The 22,226-nt window shown below is 46.8% G+C and overlaps 1 protein-coding gene across 2 annotated transcripts in view; it reads right to left on the reverse strand.

Annotated features, from left to right (window-relative positions):
- Nucleotides 1-2,238: 2,238 nt before the first annotated feature.
- The window catches only part of LOC116359595 (uveal autoantigen with coiled-coil domains and ankyrin repeats protein), a 73,608-nt gene continuing 53,620 nt past the window's right edge, over nucleotides 2,239-22,226 (reverse strand). For both annotated transcript variants that reach the window (XM_031812458.1, XM_031812459.1), the window contains exons 6-19: nucleotides 20,636-20,706; nucleotides 20,383-20,489; nucleotides 17,296-17,477; nucleotides 15,570-15,607; nucleotides 14,264-14,305; nucleotides 13,050-13,157; nucleotides 12,789-12,821; nucleotides 12,460-12,552; nucleotides 12,280-12,310; nucleotides 12,121-12,170; nucleotides 8,908-11,658; nucleotides 8,241-8,396; nucleotides 5,644-5,709; nucleotides 2,239-4,433 (exon numbers count right to left, since the gene is read on the reverse strand). In XM_031812458.1, the coding sequence (XP_031668318.1) occupies nucleotides 4,362-4,433; nucleotides 5,644-5,709; nucleotides 8,241-8,396; nucleotides 8,908-11,658; nucleotides 12,121-12,170; nucleotides 12,280-12,310; nucleotides 12,460-12,552; nucleotides 12,789-12,821; nucleotides 13,050-13,157; nucleotides 14,264-14,305; nucleotides 15,570-15,607; nucleotides 17,296-17,477; nucleotides 20,383-20,489; nucleotides 20,636-20,706 (3,800 nt within the window). In that variant the 3' untranslated portion in view covers nucleotides 2,239-4,361. The remainder of the gene's footprint in view (nucleotides 4,434-5,643; nucleotides 5,710-8,240; nucleotides 8,397-8,907; nucleotides 11,659-12,120; nucleotides 12,171-12,279; nucleotides 12,311-12,459; nucleotides 12,553-12,788; nucleotides 12,822-13,049; nucleotides 13,158-14,263; nucleotides 14,306-15,569; nucleotides 15,608-17,295; nucleotides 17,478-20,382; nucleotides 20,490-20,635; nucleotides 20,707-22,226) is intronic.

Raw genomic sequence — 22,226 nt, forward strand, 5'->3', positions numbered from 1 at the left:
CATGCTGTGGGGAGGTTTTTCAGCAGCAGAGACAGAGAGACTAGTCAGGATGGAGGGAAAGATTAATGGAGAAAAGTAGAGATCCTTGATGAAAACCTGCTCCAGAGCTCTCAGGGCCTCAGACTGGGGCGAAGGTTCACCTTCCAACAGGACAACGACCCTAAGCACACAGCCAAGACAACGCAGGTGTGGCTTCGGGACAAGTCTCTGAATGTCCTTGAGTGGCCCAGCCAGAGCCCGGACTTGAAACTGATCAAACATCTCTGGAGGGACCTGAAAATAGCTGTGCAGCGATGCTCCCCATCCAACCTGACAGAGCTTGAGAGGATCTATAGAGAAGAATAGGAGAAACTCCCCAAATACAGGGGTCCCAAGCTTGTAGGATCATACTCAAGAAGACTCTAGGCTGAAATCGCTGCCAAAGGTGCTTCAACACTGAGAAAAGGGTCTGATTACTTGCGTAAATGTGATACGTTTTATTTTTAATACATTTACAAACTATTCTAAAAACCTGTTTTTGCTTTGTCATCATGGGGTATTTTGTGTGGATTGATGAGGGAAAAAAACATATTTAATCCATTTTAGAATAAGGCTGTAACATAACAAAATGTGGGAAAAGTCAAGGGGTCTGAATACTTTCCGAATGCACTGTACATGGTTGTACTATAGGACCGAGCCAAACCGTACTGTGCTGGCTGATTCCCACTATAGGACCGAGCCAAACCGTACTGTGCTGGCTGATTCCCACTATAGGGCCGAGCCAAACCGTACTGTGCTGACTGATTCCCACTATAGGGCCGAGCCAAACCGTACTGTGCTGGCTGATTCCCACTATAGGGCCGAGCCAAACCGTACTGTGCTGACTGATTCCCACTATAGGACCGAGCCAAACCGTACTGTGCTGGCTGATTCCCACTATAGGACCGACCCAAACCGTACTGTGCTGACTGATTCCCACTATAGGGCCGAGCCAAACCGTACTGTGCTGACTGATTCCCACTATAGGGCCAACCCAAACCGTACTGTGCTGACTGATTCCCACTATAGGGCCGACCCAAACCGTACTGTGCTGACTGATTCCCACTATAGGGCCGACCCAAACCGTACTGTGCTGACTGATTCCCACTATAGGACCGACCCAAACCGTACTGTGCTGGCTGATTCCCACTATAGGACCGACCCAAACCGTACTGTGCTGGCTGGCTGATTCCCACTATAGGGCCGACCCAAACCGTACTGTGCTGGCTGATTCCCACTATAGGACCGACCCAAACCGTACTGTGCTGGCTGATTCCCACTATAGGACCGACCCAAACCCGTACTGTGCTGGCTGATTCCCACTATAGGACCGACCCAAACCGTACTGTGCTGACTGATTCCCACTATAGGACCGACCCAAACCGTACTGTGCTGGCTGATTCCCACTATAGGGCCGACCCAAACCGTACTGTGCTGACTGATTCCCACTATAGGACCGACCCAAACCGTACTGTGCTGGCTGATTCCCACTATAGGACCGACCCAAACCGTACTGTGCTGACTGATTCCCACTATAGGACCGACCCAAACCGTACTGTGCTGACTGATTCCCACTATAGGACCGACCCAAACCCGTACTGTGCTGGCTGATTCCCACTATAGGACCGACCCAAACCGTACTGTGCTGGCTGATTCCCACTATAGGACCGACCCAAACCGTACTGTGCTGGCTGATTCCCACTATAGGACCGACCCAAACCGTACTGTGCTGGCTGATTCCCACTATAGGGCCGACCCAAACCGTACTGTGCTGACTGATTCCCACTATAGGACCGACCCAAACCGTACTGTGCTGGCTGATTCCCACTATAGGACCGACCCAACCCGTACTGTGCTGGCTGATTCCCACTATAGGACCGACCCAAACCGTACTGTGCTGACTGATTCCCACTATAGGACCGACCCAAACCGTACTGTGCTGGCTGATTCCCACTATAGGACCGACCCAAACCGTACTGTGCTGACTGATTCCCACTATAGGACCGACCCAACCCGTACTGTGCTGACTGATTCCCACTATAGGGCCGACCCAAACCGTACTGTGCTGGCTGATTCCCACTATAGGACCGACCCAAACCCGTACTGTGCTGGCTGATTCCCACTATAGGACCGACCCAAACCGTACTGTGCACCAGGTATATTGAAGCATCGTATTGTGTCTTCATATTGTGTGCAGGAAGGAAATCAACGAGACATCTCTCTAAGTTAGGCACTTTTATTTATGTTTTTAACACTAATTCACAAACAAAAAGACATCCTTGCAAGAAGAAAAAAGAAAAACAACCAATTTCAACATATTGGTTGAGATTTAAAATAACTATTCAACTTGTAAATTCTGTTATTGGAGACAGATGTATTTCATGATCCTCCAATAATTTTTTTTTTAAAAAGAACCTAATTTTAAATTAATCTGTTTTATGTTTATTTCAAAATGACATTTCAGAAATCACATTTTAGATCATTGTGTTACAGCAGTAGTAGATAGAGGATTTAGTATGAAATGGATTAATATACATTTCTATATGCTTTGCAAAGCATGTTAGACAAAAGACAAAAGCATCACTGAGCTTCTTCATATTGTTACGCTTAGCAACATGTGTGTTCCAAACGGAACCCTATTCCCTACTACACAGTGGACTACTTTAGACCTCCTGGTCAAAAGCAGTGCACTATATAGTGAATAACGTGCCATTTCAGACGCAACCTTAGACTTCTCAATCCATATAAATAGAGGGATTCGTAGTATCCCTACAGAATGACATCCTAACTGTTCCCCTAAAGGGTGTCCTGTATTTCTACTCCAGACCTGCTGAATTTCATTGTTACACCAACGTTGTTTATTAATCAAAGTAGTACAAAGCCATGAAAAAGATATCAGTTTAAAGGCACAAGAGACTTGCTCCACTCTGAGACCACTAAAATGAACCACGACAAGACAACAACAAAAAAACACTAGTCAAATGAATACATCAGTCAACTTGGCCTGCCAAGTCTCCCCACTAGAGGGCACTCTCGCTCCAGCAACAGGAGACGCTTCACCGCAAACACTAGGACACAGCCAAGGCCCTTTTCCAGAACCCCTGTCCAAAACTCCCAGCCTCTAACTCTCTGGTGTGTTTTTGCCGATCTGAAGGGGGACTGGATAGGCGTAAGCAATATGCAGATTGCTCCAAGTCATCAACATGTAGGCTGCCCTGATAGAGTCACTGTCTTAAACCTATCCTGTTCCTTCTGATCGGTGACCACCATAATGGTAGGGGTTAAGGTTCATGGTAGGGGTTAAGGTTCATGGTAGGGGTTAAGGTTCATGGCAGGGGTTCGTCTTAAGATTGGGCTACAGTGTTGTTTGCAAACACTCCTCGAGTCAAATCCAGAATGTGCAGAGCCCCACATTCACGTTGTTTGTGTGGGGTCAATGGCTTAAAGAGACTGCTTGAGGAGTTTACGATTCAGTGAAAAGAATCAAGATAAAGTTTGGACCTTTAGGGAAACAGTCGCTGTGGCCAATGCCCCAAAATGGAGGAGTCCTGCTCCCAAACTGAATGAGTAGGTAACTTCAGGGGGTTCCTGTTTGAAATGACCAGGGCATGGTTCTAGAATTCACCGTAGAACCTCAAAAGATGAAGACGAAAGACGGGAGGGAGTCGATCGCCACGGGGGAATGTGAGTTAACAGCGGACTTTGCTGCTTGTGTTTTCAGTTTCACTGCTGCGACGTCAGGAGGATAATCTAAGCAGAGGCCAATCACCCCACCACACAAGACCCAACATCATGATAAACCCATACAGTCCTAGAGGAGATTTACATACATTCCATCTAAGAAGAGCTTCCTTTCAGAGACTTGCCAGCTAGGCATTGAATATCCTGTTTCATGGAGCCTTAACAGAGTAGTCAGGAAGAGAAAGGCCTAGGCAGTTCATCATGCTCATGTTTTCAAAGGACATTAGTACATTCTATTGGTCAGCAGCTACAGTATCCCACTGAGTCATCACCTATGTTGAGGTTTATCCACCTAGCTAAGGTACAACCCATCATCTACCCTTACCCTCTCTATCTACCGTATATCTACTGTATATCTATGTCCATCCACAACACTTGGTCTTAGTTCTGTTGAAACACACAAACCAATCGAGACATATAGGGAGGATTATGTTTGACTACTAACATGGATCTCTTCCCACACAGACACACACAATCCCAACACACACTCTCACACGCCAGGCGCCCACAGGGGCCACAGCGGGGGGGTGCTCTGTAGCTGGGGCTGTGTGAACGGTGGATTTGAGTCAGCGGGTTGTGTTTTGTTGTTGCTGAATGGACTTTTAGCAGACAAACTCCTGTCTCATGCGGATGATCTGCAGCAGGGCGGCTTGGACGTCCTCATCCATGTGGCCCTGGGAGAAACAACAACGGTTTGAGATCATCCACTGGTCCCCTATTTCACAGTTATGTCAGCAGTGTGGGCTATGGGTCAGTCTACTGGTGTCGTCAGCAGTGTGGGCTATGGGCCAGTCTTACTGGTGTAGTCAGCAGTGTGGGCTATGGGCCAGTCTTACTGGTGTCGTCAGCAGTGTGGGCTATGGGCCAGTCTTACTGGTGTCGTCAGCAGTGTGGGCTATGGGCCAGTCTTACTGGTGTCGTCAGCAGTGTGGGCTATGGGCCAGTCTTACTGGTGTCGTCAGCAGTGTGGGCTATGGGCCAGTCTTACTGGTGTAGTCAGCAGTGTGGGCTATGGGCCAGTCTTACTGGTGTCGTCAGCAGTGTGGGCTATGGGCCAGTCTTACTGGTGTAGTCAGCAGTGTGGGCTATGGGCCAGTCTTACTGGTGTAGTCAGCAGTGTGGGCTATGGGCCAGTCTACTGGTGTCGTCAGCAGTGTGGGCTATGGGCCAGTCTACTGGTGTAGTCAGCAGTGTGGGCTATGGGCCAGTCTACTGGTGTCGTCAGCAGTGTGGGCTATGGGCCAGTCTACTGGTGTAGTCAGCAGTGTGGGCTATGGGCCAGTCTTACTGGTGTCGTCAGCAGTGTGGGCTATGGGCCAGTCTTACTGGTGTAGTCAGCAGTGTGGGCTATGGGCCAGTCTTACTGGTGTCGTCAGCAGTGTGGGCTATGGGCCAGTCTTACTGGTGTAGTCAGCAGTGTGGGCTATGGGCCAGTCTTACTGGTGTAGTCAGCAGTGTGGGCTATGGGCCAGTCTACTGGTGTCGTCAGCAGTGTGGGCTATGGGCCAGTCTACTGGTGTAGTCAGCAGTGTGGGCTATGGGCCAGTCTACTGGTGTCATCAGCAGTGTGGGCTATGGGACAGTCTTACTGGTGTAGTCAGCAGTGTGGGCTATGGGCCAGTCTTACTGGTGTAGTCAGCAGTGTGGGCTATGGGCCAGTCTTACTGGTGTCGTCAGCAGTGTGGGCTATGGGCCAGTCTACTGGTGTCGTCAGCCTCTGACATTTAGGACACTATCGTATCAACAATCACATATATTTTCAGATATATTATGTCTTCAGGAATTTGCTGGGCAACAAAAATGCAAGAGATGCCAGGGAGGCTGGAGGTTTATATTTTACTTTACCTAGAAAACAAGCACTAACTAAAAGAAACACACACTGACCTGTGCTGCACTGAGGAGATGAGTTCTATAAATTGAAACCACCTCTCTGTGTTGACTCTCAGCATCCTGTGAAGAGAGAGGGGGAGAGAGAGGAGAGAGGAGGGAGAGGGGTAGAAAGAGAGAGAGAGGGGTAGAGAGAGAGAGAGGGGTAGAGAGAGAGAGAGGGGTAGAAAGAGAGAGAGAGAGGGGTAGAGAGAGCGAGAGAGAGAGCGAGAGAGAGAGAGAGAGAAAGAGGTAGAGAGAGAGAGAGAGAGGGGTAGAAAGAGAGAGAGAGGGGTAGAGAGAGAGCGAGGGGTAGAGAGAGAGAGAGGGTTAGAGAGAGAGCGAGAGAGAGAGAGCGAGAGAGAGAGAGCGAGAGAGAGAGAGAGAGAGAGAGAGAGAGGTAGAGAGAGAGAGAGAGAGAGAGAGAGAGAGAGAGAGAGAGAGAGAACAAGAGACTTGATGAGTACAGGCCCACTATGGGCTGACCTGGCAGACATTACAAAGGGACTCCGCCTGCCTGGCTCCACCTTACCATGCACCTCTGAAATACGCCCGTCTTTCACAGCAAAATAGATGGCATCCATATATTCCTGAAGACTGCCAACATCGAATGAAAGAGCCAAGAGAGCGAACTCCAAATGAAAACGTGGCCCCGACCGTGGGTTCACATCAGAGCATGAGTAATGACGTTCTCAGGATTCTAATATGGACCTCATTTTCTTTTCATCTGGGTTCTGGCTAGCCGCTAGACCCAACTTTTAAAAAAAGTACACCAGTTCATTCTCTGCCTCCATCATTTCAAAGGCTCCGAGTGAGCTGACAGAGAGGAAGGCAGAGGTCGTCCTTGAAAATCAGGTGCACAGACAAATGTTTTGTTGAGTCTCACATAGTTTCTAGCTCAGCGGTAAATCGGCTGTAATACCCACACAGCGAGAGTGTTACTGTAATTATACAATAGACTAATGTTTTGTTGAGTCTCGCATCGTTTCTAGCTCAGCGGTAAATCGGCTGTAATACCCACACAGCGAAGAGTGTTACTGTAATTATACGATAGACTAATGTTTTGTGGAGTCTCACATCGTTTCCAGCTCAGCGGTAAATCGGCTGTAATACCCACACAGCGAAGAGTGTTACTGTAATTATACGATAGACTAATGTTTTGTTGAGTCTCGCATCGTTTCCAGCTAAGCGGTAAATCGGCTGTAATACCCACACAGCGAGAGTGTTACTGTAATAATACGATAGACTAATGTTTTGTTGAGTCTCGCATCGTTTCCAGCTCAGCGGTAAATCGGCTGTAATACCCACACAGCGAGAGTGTTACTGTAATTATACGATAGACTAATGTTTTGTTGAGTCTCGCATCGTTTCCAGCTAAGCGGTAAATTGGCTGTAATACCCACACAGCGAAGAGTGTTACTGTAATTATACGACAGACTGTTTTGTTGAGTCTCACATCGTTTCCAGCTAAGCGGTAAATCGGCTGTAATACCCACACAGCGAAGAGTGTTACTGTAATTATACGATAGACTAATGTTTTGTTGAGTCTCGCATCGTTTCCAGCTCAGCGGTAAATCGGCTGTAATACCCACACAGCGAGAGTGTTACTGTAATAATACGATAGACTAATGTTTTGTTGAGTCTCGCATCGTTTCCAGCTCAGCGGTAAATCGGCTGTAATACCCACACAGCGAAGAGTGTTACTGTAATAATACGATAGACTAATGTTTTGTTGAGTCTCGCATCGTTTCCAGCTCAGCGGTAAATCGGCTGTAATACCCACACAGCGAGAGTGTTACTGTAATTATACGATAGACTAATGTTTTGTTGAGTCTCACATCGTTTCCAGCTAAGCGGTAAATCGGCTGTAATACCCACACAGCGAAGAGTGTTACTGTAATTATACGATAGACTAATGTTTTGTTGAGTCTCGCATCGTTTCCAGCTCAGCGGTAAATCGGCTGTAATACCCACACAGCGAGAGTGTTACTGTAATAATACGACAGACAAATAGTCTTTGGTTTGCACTGTAAGAACACTGACATAGATGTTCTTTCTGATGTACTGATATATCCACAGGGAAACGGTTCATTTCCACTAACTCACTGTGGGAGGAGGATCAATCATGTCTGGACCAAACCTCTATGTCATCAAGGTAATTAACGAAGATAATAACATCCCCATTATCGGTAACTAACGCTGGACTGAAAAAATGCTTTCGTTCCTACTAACGAGGCTCATTATGTTTGGGAGCCAGAGAGTACTGAGTGACTGATTATGGTGTTAGTGCAGCGTATTGACATGACACCATGTTATAGGTCATCGTCTGTCACGAGTATAACATGTCAATACAATCAAGTATGTACACTATGTAGGCAAGTCAATTGTTACAGCTTCACACAATGTAAGGGACCACAACAGAAATAAGTCATTTACTTTGTGTCATCGCTGACAAGTTTTAAAATCTACAGGTATGTTCTGTGTGTATGTATTCTTTTAGACTGTCAAATAGGGGCAATGTCACAGAAATGCTAGGTTAGCTACAACTGGCTGCCATCCACTACATCTGCAGTGTGTGTGTGTGTATGCATGCATATATATATACACACACTCACAGCCAGCTGCTGCTGCAGGCTCTTGATCTGGGCCTGGAGTGTGTCTATGTGCTGCATCTGTCTCTTATTGGGTGCAGCGTTGCCAGCGTACGCCAGCTGGGACAGACCATTGAGGGCCTGTTTCAGTCTCTCCACGTCCGTCAGCAGCTCGCTGATCTGAAACACACAAAGCTGTTAGCACCAGAACATACATAACCATCTACATATTTAGAAAACCTCATATCAACGGACCAAAGTATTGCCAGAAAAACTGCCAAACTTCTTAACAGAACTAGAAACTGAGATCTTACCAAATGTAAATACTACCGTACTTTTACCATCTATAGTACCAGTCAAAAGTTGAGACACCAACTCATTCCAGAGTTCTTCTTTTTTTACTATTTTCTACAGTGTAGAATAATAGTGAAGACATCAAAACTATGAAATATCACTTATGGAATCATGTAGTAACCAAAAAAGTGTTAAACAAATCTAAATGTATTTGAGATTCTTCAAAGTAGCCACCCTTTACCTTGATGACCGCTTTTTTTCAATGTAGAAAATGGTAGAAATAAAGAAAAGCCCTTGAATGAGTCGGTGTGTCAACTTTTGGCTGGAACTGCACATTTATGTTGATTTTATTCATATTAAAAATGGCCGACAATTCAATGCAGAATATTTCTCCTACCTTTTTGTCTTTGACCTCGGTCTGCTCCGCCGACATCTGGATCCTCCTCTGAAACTCCCCGATGGTGCTGAGCGACTCCTCGTACCTCTCCTTCAGCTCCCGGATCTCCTTATCCATGGTGTTGCTCTTCTCCTGCAGGGTCTCAGTTTCCACCCTGGCCCTGGACTTGTCCTCTCTGGCCCTGCACTCGTCCTCCCTGGCCTGGGCCACCTCATGGTGGAGCACCTCGCACTGCTCCGCCAGCCCAGATAGCCTCTCCCCCAACGCCGCCGTCTCTTCCTGCAGACGCTGCTTCTCGGCCTTCAGCTGGCTCAACTGGTCCTCTCTTCCTCCGAGTTCGTCCAGGGCCTGGGTGGCCCGGAGCAGCTCTGACTGCAGGGCTGCCACGTTCTGGGCCCTCTGGGCGCTGGTCTCCTGCTCCTGGCGAAGGGAAGCGAGTAGCTGGGCCACCTGCCCCTCCAGGGCCTCCTTGGCCTGAGCATGCTGCTGCAGGAGGACGGCCTGGTCCCCGGAGCATCCCTGGAGCTCCTTCTCCAAGGCGCAGGCTCTCTGGGCCTCCCCACGCTGGGCCTCCCTGGCTTTCTGGCACTCGTCCTGGGCTTGGTGGATGGTGCCCCTCAGGGCTTGGTGCTCGGCCTCATAGTGTTCCAGCCGGGCCGACTCGGATTCCAGGCGCTGCTGCAGGCTCTGGATGTCAGTGTTACACAGGGCGTTCTGCTCCTCCAGCTCGGCCCTCTGCACAGTCACATCTTTGTACTGCTGCTCCAGGTCTACCAACCTCAGCGCCAGCTCCTCCATTTTACCCCTGTACTCATCTTCCACCTCCTTGTGCTTTTCACTGGCGACAAAGCCTGTCTCCATTCTCTGCTGCACAGACTCCATCTGCACTTTCAGTTTCTCTTTCTCCTGCTTGTGACGTTCCCCCTCCAACTTCTCCTGGTTGTACTTCTCTTGCATCTCCGAGAGCTTTCCTGTCAAGTCTTTCAGCTTGGTGTTGTAGGAGTTCTCCCTCTCCTCTATGGCAGTCAACGGAACAAACTTGGCCTGGATAGCTTCCTGGATGGTGTCTAGTTCTTTCTTCTGCGCCTCCATTTCTTGGTGAAGCTTTACTGTCCCATCTTGGGCAGACTGGTAGCTTGCCAACGCCTCTTTGGCACGATGCTCCGCCTCAACAACAGCATTGCTCAACTTAACCCTTACAGCTTCATGGTCTATAAGGCACACATAGTCATTTTCTATCATCACCTGAACATTCTCCAGCTTCTCTTTCAACTCTGCACTACCCTCTTTCACCTTCTGCAACTCTTCCTCACTTTCTTTGCTCTCCTTCTCCACTTTGGAGAGCTCAGCCTTGGCCTTCTCCAAAGCAGCACTCAGCTCCGAATTCACTTGCTCATGTTTCTCTCTGGACACGTACTCTCCATTTAGGCTCTGTTTCAGAGACTGGTTCTTGGCAGTGACCTGGGCCAGCTCCTTCTCTCTCTCTTCAAACCTCTTCTGGAGCACTTCCAGTTCCTTCACCAGTTCAGCGTTGCGAGCATTCAGGGCACCCACTTCGCTCCGGAACTTCTCAGAGGGCACGGTAGCGCTCTGTAGGCTGGTGACGCTCTCACACAGGGTGACCCTCTCCGTTTGTAGCCTCTGGATCTGCACCTCGGCCTGGCCGTTCCTTTCTGCGGCCTCCACCAGCCTCTCCTCTAGCTCCTCCACAGCTCTCTCCAGGGCGCTCTTGGCCTCTTCATGGGCCTTGAGGGGGATGAAGTTGGCCTCCACCCTGCTGTTGAGCTCCTCCAGCTGCTCCTGGAGCATTTCCCGCTCCTCCTCGCTCTCCTCTACCTGGCGGATCAGTGCCTGGCTCTTGGCAGTTATGTCCGCCAGCCTCCTCTTCATGGAGGAACTCTGTTCCTCCAGGGTCGTCCTCATCCTCTCATGCTCCTGCAGGGGGACCGCCCCTGTCCCGGCCTGGGTTTGCTGGCTGTCCATTTCCCTGTGTAGCTCAGCCACCTCCTCCAGCACACGGTCATAGTCCTCCCGCAGCTCTGCCAGCTGACGCTCCTTCTCATCCACCGCATTGCTCAGCAGGTTCTTCATGTTGTCGAACTTCTCTGCCGGCACAACCTTCTCTCCCTGCCGTGCCCGGGTCTCCTTAATGAGGGCCTCCATGTCCAGCACAGCCTCTGCCAGCTCATCCCGCTCCTCCCGCAAGGCGGTCAGCTCCAGGCCCAGCCGCTCTGCCTCCACCGCCAGCTGGCCCTCGCTGCTCTTGTACTCTTCCAGGGCCTTCTCACTCTGCTTCAGGTGGTTACGCACGCGCCCCACCTCGGCCGAGGCGCCCTCGTACTTGGCCTTGACATCGTGGAGCTGGGCACGGAGCTCGTCGGCCGCCTGGCCTCCTAGGTGCTCCTTGACCGCCACCACGTGGGCCTGGAGCTGCTTGACCTTGGCTTCAGAGTCCAGCATCCTCTTCTGGACGTCCCCCAGTGCCTCCTCCAGCTCCTGGACCTGCCGGTCTGCCTGCCGTTGGATGGTCTCCCGGCTCTGGACCAGCTCTTGGCACTCCTGGCTTTTGCGGGCCAGTGCCGCCTGCAGGCGAAGAGCCTCTTCCTCGGCAGTCTGCTGCCGCCTCCTCACCGTCTCCAGCTCGCGCCGCAGGGCCTCCACCTCCTCGACTGGGTCCCAGCCCACGCTAGGACGTCCCGCAAGCTCCAGGGGACGGGACAGTGAGTGTGACAGACCGGACGACTGCAGCACCTACAGCAGGAACAAAAGTTTAATGTGTGTGGAATGATTGTGCAATTTACATACACTTCGCACACCTATTTCTCACTCACAGCAGTGTCAGTCCAATATTGGTTTTGCAATGAGAGCTGACTTAGTCAGTTCCACTATAGCGACACGAGAATACTGAGAAGATGTGAAGGCTACAATAGGATAAAAAAATATCAATTTAAAAGTTGAGCCCAAAATCAAAAAAATACCTGCAGTGGTTTAAGAGAATAAATCTCTCATTTGCTGGGGGGGGGCAAACAGCTGACAGGACGAAATGAGAATTCCGCCGTTTATTTGGCTGTCAGAGAGTTGATAAGCTCATGGTTGCTGACTGGACTAGAATACACAGCAGATATGGTCTGCGTGTTTTTCATACTTCATGACAGTTTCCTTGTCATTGCGGTCCATAATGCTCTAGAAAAAAAGCGAAGAAGTCAGGTTTACCTGCGCTGAATCCAGGCTGTGAGATTGTTTGACGAGGACATTGTCTTTTCCTGCCAGAACAAATACGGAGATGATTCAGAAGAGGTCTTTTTTCAATTCAGATCCTCTGATTGGATCTCTTATTCTCCGATATCTCACATTTAAAGAGAGCTCACTCACCTTTGATAACAGACTGGCCAGAGTAGTCCCCCTGAAAACACATAGAACATACAGTATGTTCACATTCAAGCACAACCTTAGACAACCTAAGCAAGAGCTCTTAGTATTATTATTATGTAAAACCCCATGATGATTTCATATGCTGTGTAGCAGGGTTGGCATTTGGCTGTGGTCCCTCACCATGTGGCTCCTGAGCTGAACCTTGACAGTCTCTGGGGCCCGAGCCCCCTCCTCCCTGTCCTTGGCACTCAGTAAGAGCTTCAGCTGTTCCCTCTAATTCAGCACAAACACAACGTGGAGCTTTAGAGCAGATCAACAGCCTAGCAACTTTAGTTGCATTTGAGGACAGTAACTTTCAGATGAATACAGCTATGGCCTGGTATCCAATCAAATCTTTCCACATTCTCACAAACACAAACAGGCATGCTAATTCAACTCTCTAATCTATAGGTAAAATGTTTCATTTTGTCTTCCCACCCCAAACAATTGAGTTATGTGGCTGTCCTTACCTCTTTATGGATGCATTCCACTGTATGTTTTTCCTGCACAGGATATAGAGGATTACAAGTTAAGTATCAGAGGGTTTGACAAATAACTCATTACCATATATAGTGCCTGTCACCGTCCAAGTTCTTATGTTTCTCTTGAAGCACAAACTGTGTTTGATTCCCCTCTCAGTGACTTTCCGTGTTAGTCAAGAAGTTGTCTACACACCTTTGTGTGTGTGTGTGTGTGTGTGTGTGTGTGTGTGTGTGTGTGTGTGTGTGTACCTGGCTGAGCTGCTGCTGCAGTAGTTTGACCTTGTCCATCAGAGTCCTCTGCTCCAGGTGAAACTTCCTCAGAGTCTCCTGCTGGCTCTCGTTCTGTCTCTCCAGGTCCTGACAAACATTAGAAGTCACAATCCATTTACAAGTCAAATCACACAAATCTCTAAGTAACCCTTCTCCAAGCCAGAGCAGCCCATAGGGCAGGATCCTATCAAATGTTTCTGTCGCATGAGTCAGCTTGAAGTACATGTACACCCCCTGGGCAGGATGCTAGTCTGTCACAGGGCCTTAACGCGTCAGCATCCCTCTGTTCGGCTGGCTCCTAGCTGAACTCGGCAACCCCAACCCAACGAGAGTTGCTTGCATACTCCCTTAAAAGACATTCGCTTTAAAAATGAGAAAAACGCAGCAATCGTACTGTTTGTTCATTTTGAGATGCCGTAGCCAGAATACACTACCTGAAGATACCTGAAGAAATTCATTTTGACGTTTTTGCAGAGAAGCTCATAGTCGTGGAAATGTAACATCTAACTAAGATGTTTGGTGCAATATTTCTCAATGAAAAATTGGGCATGAAAACGAATCGTCTCTCATTGAAGAACCCCTACTGTTGACCAATCACCGACGAAGGGGTGTAGACCTTGGCTCCGAACTTGGCTTGCCTCTAGAAAACATTGTGTGCCCGAACACCCGAAAAAACCCTCACCGGAGTCCAAAACTAACAAAAAAAACGGCACAAAATATAAAATATGTACAAACTCTTCCCGAATTGTTTCAGTTGGGAAGCATACGGACGCCTTTACCCCCAATCCATCTTCTTATTGCTGAGTGCCAAGCACAGCGGCATCAGGTCCCTTTTTAGAGTCTTTGGTATGACTTGACCTGGGATCAAACCCCCAACATTCCAATCTCAGGGCAGACAGTAACCGCTGAGTTGAAAACATCTATAGATCTGTTTAATTAGATCCAACAGTAAATATACATTCACTAGTACCTTCAATTATCCTGGACATTGTAGAATCATGTCACGCTGATGCTCAGGCCAGCCTATATATTCCCCTATATACTGCTGGGTACATCTTGCTTAATGTCCTCATACATTCAGACCGGGTAATTACATCCCTGTCCATCACAAAGGACTACGAGGTCAAACTCAATGTAGCTGGCCTATCAAATTCAATATTGAACGTATGCAGAAAAAAAACAATTGTACTCACCCTCACGTTGGCTTCGGCCTGTTCAGTCATCTCCACTGAGTGCTGTGGAGACACAGGTTATCATTTAGCCATGATCGACCGGGGGGGGGGGGGCTGATGGCTAGTGGTAGCAGGGTAAGAGATTTCCTTATATACAGTTTCTCTGGTGGCAGTGACATTAATGAATGAACTACGATTATCCATCTCGTCACTAGGTGGCAGTAATGTCCAACTGAATGTCGGAGTGTGAGTCACTTGGCCTCCACAGGAAACAGTGTAAAACATGACAACTCACTGTTTACCGCATGGTAATACACCATTAAGCAAACAGCTTCAACACAACAGTGATTTTGTAAAAACACTTGTGACCGTCTCTATTCAAGATTAAATCAATGAGTGTGATCAGATTCAATATTAAATCAATGAGTGGCGAATGTGATCAGATTCAATATTAAATCAATGAGTGGTGAATGTGGTCAGATTCAATATTAAATCAATGAGTGGCGAATGTGATCAGATTCAATATTAAATCAATGAGTGGTGAATGTGGTCAGATTCAATATTAAATCAATGAGTGGCGAATGTGATCAGATTCAATATTAAATCAATGAGTGGTGAATGTGGTCAGATTCAATATTAAATCAATGAGTGGTGAATGTGGTCAGATTCAATATTAAATCAATGAGTGGTGAATGTGGTCAGATTCAATATTAAATCAATGAGTGGTGAATGTGGTCAGATTCAATATTAAATCAATGAGTGGCGAATGTGGTCAGATTCAATATTAAATCAATGAGTGGCGAATGTGGTCAGATTCAATATTAAATCAATGAGTGGTGAATGTGGTCAGATTCAATATTAAATCAATGAGTGGTGAATGTGGTCAGATTCAATAGAGCAGAAACTGAACTTATGCGGTATTGTTGGGATCGGCTTGTTCAGACCTCACAGATACCGTCTATCGCTCCATGTATACAGAACACATGACCCAGGAAGTGCCTTGACGAGGAAGCGATAACAGAATCGATAATAAAAACCCATCCTATTTGCTTGATGGGGCTCACGTCAAACCTTTGGTAAGCCTATGAGCCGGCTCACCTTTTCAACAATGGATTCACCCAGAGGAAATAACAGTAGAAATGTCAAGTGATTACTATACAGCTCAACAATAACAACTACAGTCTAATCAACAGCTCAGAGGGCAACATAGCAGGAGAGGCATTGCCCTAGGATCTAGGAGATATTGTCTGTGGGGATGTGTGTTGTTTTAAATCTGATCTGAAATCAGTATGAAGGTTGGCAATTAAAGTGAGCAATGCGATGTTACCTGTCGCTTTTTCTGCTCCATTTTGGCAGCTTCTTTTGCTGTGGATACAATGAGAAACAATTAAAGGGTCCGTTTACACACGTCAGAGCAGCCCGTCACTCATGTCGTTGATGATTTAAATCTATACAATGTGTTTTGTCATCACCAAGTCTTCAGGAGACTGAAGAGAGAAGTTGAAATGAAGTGATACAAGGACAGTACTTTCACACGGGCACAAACATTTTATCCAACAAAAAAAAGCAACTACGCCACAGTAATGATGATTAAAGGCTTGATGAGAAACCAATCTCAAATGAGCACTGAGTGTGAAAACAAACAACAGGTGTGGGAGAAATCCCATGAAGCCATCTAAAGCCGCCTCCCACAAACCAAGGACATCAATTTGCCACAACAAGATAATTGTTAAGTAGGGTAAATGACTGATGGTGCACCAGATACTAGGAGAAAAGGCAATTCTAGTTTCTGACAAATGTAGACTAAAGTGCTAAAGAGTAGAATTTGATTAGATGCAATTTACCTAGGGTTCTAGTGGAGTGGGCCCCTTTACCTAGGGTTCTAGTTGAGTGGGCCCTTTACCTAGGGTTCTAGTTGAGTGGGCCCCTTTACCTAGGGTTCTAGTTGAGTGGGGCCCCTTTACCTAGGGTTCTAGTTGAGTGGGCCCCTTTACCTAGGGTTCTAGTTGAGTTGGCCCTTTACCTAGGGTTCTAGTTGAGTGGGCCCCTTTACCTAGGGTTCTAGTTGAGTGGACCCCTTTACCTAGGGTTCTAGTTGAGTGGGCCCTTTACCTAGGGTTCTAGTTGAGTGGGCCCTTTACCTAGGGTTCTAGTTGAGTGGGGCCCCTTTACCTAGGGTTCTAGTTGAGTGGGCCCTTTACCTAGGGTTCTAGTTGAGTGGGCCTTTTTTAATTTTACCTTTATTTAACTAGGCAAGTCAGTTAAGAACAAATTCTTATTTTCAATGACGGCCTAGGAACTTTGATAAATGCATGGCTCTATACACAAAGTTCACATGAAGGGGATCTGTTGGGGACATTTTATGTACTCTATTTCACATAGCCTTGATAAAAACCCACATTAAAACACTCTGCAAAGCCACATGCCGCGCTGAATGAACAACCTTAAATTCCCTCTGAAAGAAGAAAGCTGACACACTTGAACTCAGGTTACCTTCCTTAAAAGCACAATCCTTTTTTTCACCTTTGCTGCAAATTTCCCCCAGTCCATTTCATTCTGTTAATAACTTTACTTTCTCTGCAGCGTGACTTTTTAACCCAGTGTTTTCAATAGACATGTTATTTTTTACTTTTTCCTTGCTCTCATTTTGATCTTCTGGTTGAATGTGTGTTTTCAGCAGTCTCCTGTGGTTTCTGTATTTCTGAGGCACCGGCAGAGTTACAGCTTACACTGCAGATAGAAACATCTCAGAACCTCTTCATTCTGGGCTAGCTGCTCCTGTCTCCCCCCTACTGAGGCTAAGAAAACATCGAGTTCTCATTTGAAAGACACAGAAAAACATCAAAACCTCCCTCTCCCTGCCAGACATGGACGATGATTATAGTATTTGAAGTCGATGAAACTTGTTTCACAGTTTTGAACATCGCTGAAGGTTTAAACAGGAAAATGAAATGTGGCCTTTTGTCCACAGGGCAGCCCTCACACAGGGTGAAAAACACATCTACAGGAGTACCTAGGGCATAGGTCAAATCGGGACACAGCCGTGCTCTGACCTTTGGTGACGTTGTCGAGGTAGGTCTTGAAAAGGCTGACCAGCTCCTGGTTCTTGCTGAGGCGGGCGTAGTGGAAACAGTCGTGGCCAAAGCTGTCCACGGCCGTCACGTCGGCACCGCTCTTCAGAAGGACCTCCACCGCGTCCTTACAGCCATACTCACAGCCCAGGGTCAGAGCGGTCCTGGAAACACACACACACAGATATATGAATAATTGAATTTCCTCCATAATGAAATGTATTGAAGAGTAGGCTACAAAGCAAAGTCTATAGAGGCCAGACAGATGCATCACTGACACATCAATACACACTGTAAGTGAACCCCATCAATACACACTGCAAGTGAACCCCATCAATACACACTGTAACTGAACCCCATCAACACACACTGTAACTGAACCCCATCAATACACACTGTAACTGAACCCCATCAATACACACTGTAACTGAACCCCATCAACACACACTGTAACTGAACCCCATCAACACACACTGTAACTGAACCCCATCAACACACACTGTAACTGAACCCCATCAACACACACTGTAAGTGAACCCCATCAATACACACTGTAAGTGAACCCCATCAATACACACTGTAACTGAACCCCATCAATACACACTGTAACTGAACCCCATCAATACACACTGTAACTGAACCCCATCAACACACACTGTAACTGAACCCCATCAATAAACACTGTAACTGAACCCCATCAATACACACTGTAACTGAACCCCATCAATACACACTGTAACTGAACCCCATCAATACACTGTAACTGAACCCCATCAATACACACTGTAACTGAACCCCATCAATACACACTGTAACTGAACCCCATCAATACACTGTAAGTGAACCCCATCAATACACTGTAAGTGAACCCCATCAATACACACTGTAAGTGAACCCCATCAATACACTGTAACTGAACCCCATCAATACACACTGTAAGTGAACCCCATCAATACACTGTAACTGAACCCCATCAATAAACACTAAGTGAACCCCATCAATACACTGTAACTGAACCCCATCAATACACACTGTAACTGAACCCCATCAATACACTGTAACTGAACCCAATCAATACACACTGTAACTGAACCCCATCAATACACTGTAACTGAACCCCATCAATACACACTGTAAGTGAACCCCATCAATACACACTGTAAGTGAACCCCATCAATACACACTGTAAGTGAACCCCATCAATACACACTGTAAGTGAACCCCATCAATACACACTGTAAGTGAACCCCATCAATACACACTGTAAGTGAACCCCATCAATACACACTGTAAGTGAACCCCATCAATACACACTGTAACTGAACCCCATCAATAAACACTGTAACTGAACCCCATCAATACACACTGTAAGTGAACCCCATCAATACACACTGTAAGTGAACCCCATCAATACACACTGTAAGTGAACCCCATCAATACACACTGTAACTGAACCCCATCAATACACTGTAACTGAACCCCATCAATACACACTGTAACTGAACCCCATCAATACACACTGTAACTGAACCCCATCAATACACACTGTAAGTGAACCCCATCAATACACACTGTAAGTGAACCCCATCAATACACTGTAAGTGAACCCCATCAATACACACTGTAAGTGAACCCCATCAATACACTGTAACTGAACCCCATCAATACACACTGTAAGTGAACCCCATCAATACACTGTAACTGAACCCCATCAATAAACACTAAGTGAACCCCATCAATACACTGTAACTGAACCCCATCAATACACACTGTAACTGAACCCCATCAATACACTGTAACTGAACCCAATCAATACACACTGTAACTGAACCCCATCAATACACTGTAACTGAACCCCATCAATACACTGTAACTGAACCCCATCAATACACACTGTAACTGAACCCCATCAATACACACTGTAACTGAACCCCATCAATACACTGTAACTGAACCCCATCAATACACACTGTAACTGAACCCCATCAATACACACTGTAAGTGAACCCCATCAATACACACTGACTGAACCCCATCAATACACACTGTAAGTGAACCCCATCAATACACACTGACTGAACCCCATCAATACACACTGTAACTGAACCCCATCAATACACTGTAACTGAACCCCATCAATACACTGTAACTGAACCCCATCAATACACTGTAACTGAACCCCATCAATACACTGTAACTGAACCCAATCAATACACACTGTAACTGAACCCCATCAATACACTGTAACTGAACCCCATCAATACACACTGTAACTGAACCCCATCAATACACACTGTAACTGAACCCCATCAATACACACTGTAAGTGAACCCCATCAATACACACTGTAAGTGAACCCCATCAATACACACTGTAAGTGAACCCCATCAATACACACTGTAAGTGAACCCCATCAATACACACTGTAAGTGAACCCCATCAATACACACTGTAAGTGAACCCCATCAATACACTGTAAGTGAACCCCATCAATACACTGTAAGTGAACCCCATCAATAAACACTGTAAGTGAACCCCATCAATAAACACTGTAAGTGAACCCCATCAATAAACACTGTAAGTGAACCCCATCAATAAACACTGTAAGTGAACCCCATCAATAAACACTGTAAGTGAACCCCATCAATACACTGTAAGTGAACCCCATCAATACACTGTAAGTGAACCCCATCAATACACTGTAACTGAACCCCATCAATAAACACTGTAACTGAACCCCATCAATAAACACTGTAAGTGAACCCCATCAATACACACTGTAACTGAACCCCATCAATACACTGTAACTGAACCCCATCAATACACTGTAAGTGAACCCCATCAATACACACTGTAAGTGAACCCCATCAATACACACTGTAAGTGAACCCCATCAATACACACTGTAAGTGAACCCCATCAATACACACTGTAAGTGAACCCCATCAATACACACTGTAAGTGAACCCCATCAATACACACTGCAAGTGAATAACAAGTGAAGATTTGAATACATGTCATTTAGTAGCTAGCTGTGATGCTTTGTGGACCCTGGGTGGACCAGCTTACTTGTTTTGTTTGTCACGGATGGCGATGTCGGCCCCTCGCTCCAACAGCAGCCGGCAGATGTGTGGATGGCACATCTGGGTAGCCAGCACCAGAGGAGTCCGCCCATCCTGCAGTACACACACACACACACACACACACACAGAGAACAGAGCTAGTGATTCACGGCTGTGATGATTATCTCATTACTACAGTAGTCCGTTAAGGATAAATGTAGAGCAGCATAGGTGTGAATGAATTGGACAACAATACTCACAAAATCACTTGCGTTTACAGAGGCCCCGCTGTCACACAGTAGTTTGACGCTAGAGGAGCAGCCTGCCATCACTTGGACACACAAATAAACCATTATTTCACGTCAGCAAGCACACGGACAGCAGTGCGCCTTCATCATTCCAGGTTCTTGCCATCAAAATGATGAGCACAGAGCTCAGTACGGGACTGGTATAGTAATGAGCACAGAGCTCAGTACGGGACTGGTATAGTAATGAACACAGAGCTCAGTACGGGACTGGTATAGTAATGAGCACAGAGCTCAGTACGGGACTGGTATAGTAATGAACACAGAGCTCAGTACGGGACTGGTATAGTAATGAACACAGAGCTCAGTACGGGACTGGTATAGTAATGAGCACAGAGCTCAGTACAGGACTGGTATAGTAATGAACACAGAGCTCAGTACGGGACTGGTATAGTAATGAGCACAGAGCTCAGTACGGGACTGGTATAGTAATGAGCACAGAGCTCAGTACGGGACTGGTATAGTAATGAGCACAGAGCTCAGTACGGGACTGGTATAGTAATGAGCACCGAGCTCAGTACGGGACTGGTATAGTAATGAACACAGAGCTCAGTACGGGACTGGTATAGTAATGAGCACAGAGCTCAGTACGGGACTGGTATAGTAATGAGCACAGAGCTCAGTACGGGACTGGTATAGTAATGAGCACAGAGCTCAGTACGGGACTGGTATAGTAATGAGCACAGAGCTCAGTACGGGACTGGTATAGTAATGAACACAGAGCTCAGTACGGGACTGGTATAGTAATGAACACAGAGCTCAGTACGGGACTGGTATAGTAATGAACACAGAGCTCAGTACGGAACTGGTATAGTAATGAACACAGAGCTCAGTACGGGACTGGTATAGTAATGAGCACAGAGCTCAGTACGGGACTGGTATAGTAATGAGCACAGAGCTCAGTACGGGACTGGTATAGTAATGAGCACAGAGCTCAGTACGGGACTGGTATAGTAATGAGCACAGAGCTCAGTACGGGACTGGTATAGTAATGAACACAGAGCTCAGTACGGGACTGGTATAGTAATGAACACAGAGCTCAGTAGGGGACTGGTATAGTAATGAACACAGAGCTCAGTAGGGGACTGGTATAGTAATGAGCACAGAGCTCAGTAGGGGACTGGTATAGTAATGAGCACAGAGCTCAGTACGGGACTGGTATAGTAATGAGCACAGAGCTCAGTACGGGACTGGTATAGTAATGAACACAGAGCTCAGTACGGGACTGGTATAGTAATGAACACAGAGCTCAGTACGGGACTGGTATAGTAATGAACACAGAGCTCAGTACGGGACTGGTATAGTAATGAACACAGAGCTCAGTACGGGACTGGTATAGTAATGAGCACAGAGCTCAGTACGGGACCGGTATAGTAATGAACACAGAGCTCAGTACGGGACTGGTATAGTAATGAGCACAGAGCTCAGTACGGGACCGGTATAGTAATGAACACAGAGCTCAGTACGGGACTGGTATAGTAATGAGCACAGAGCTCAGTAGGGGACTGGTATAGTAATGAGCACAGAGCTCAGTAGGGGACTGGTA

The sequence above is a fragment of the Oncorhynchus kisutch genome, unplaced genomic scaffold, assembly GCF_002021735.2.
Source record: "Oncorhynchus kisutch isolate 150728-3 unplaced genomic scaffold, Okis_V2 Okis03b-Okis08b_hom, whole genome shotgun sequence".
NCBI lineage: Eukaryota > Metazoa > Chordata > Actinopteri > Salmoniformes > Salmonidae > Oncorhynchus > Oncorhynchus kisutch.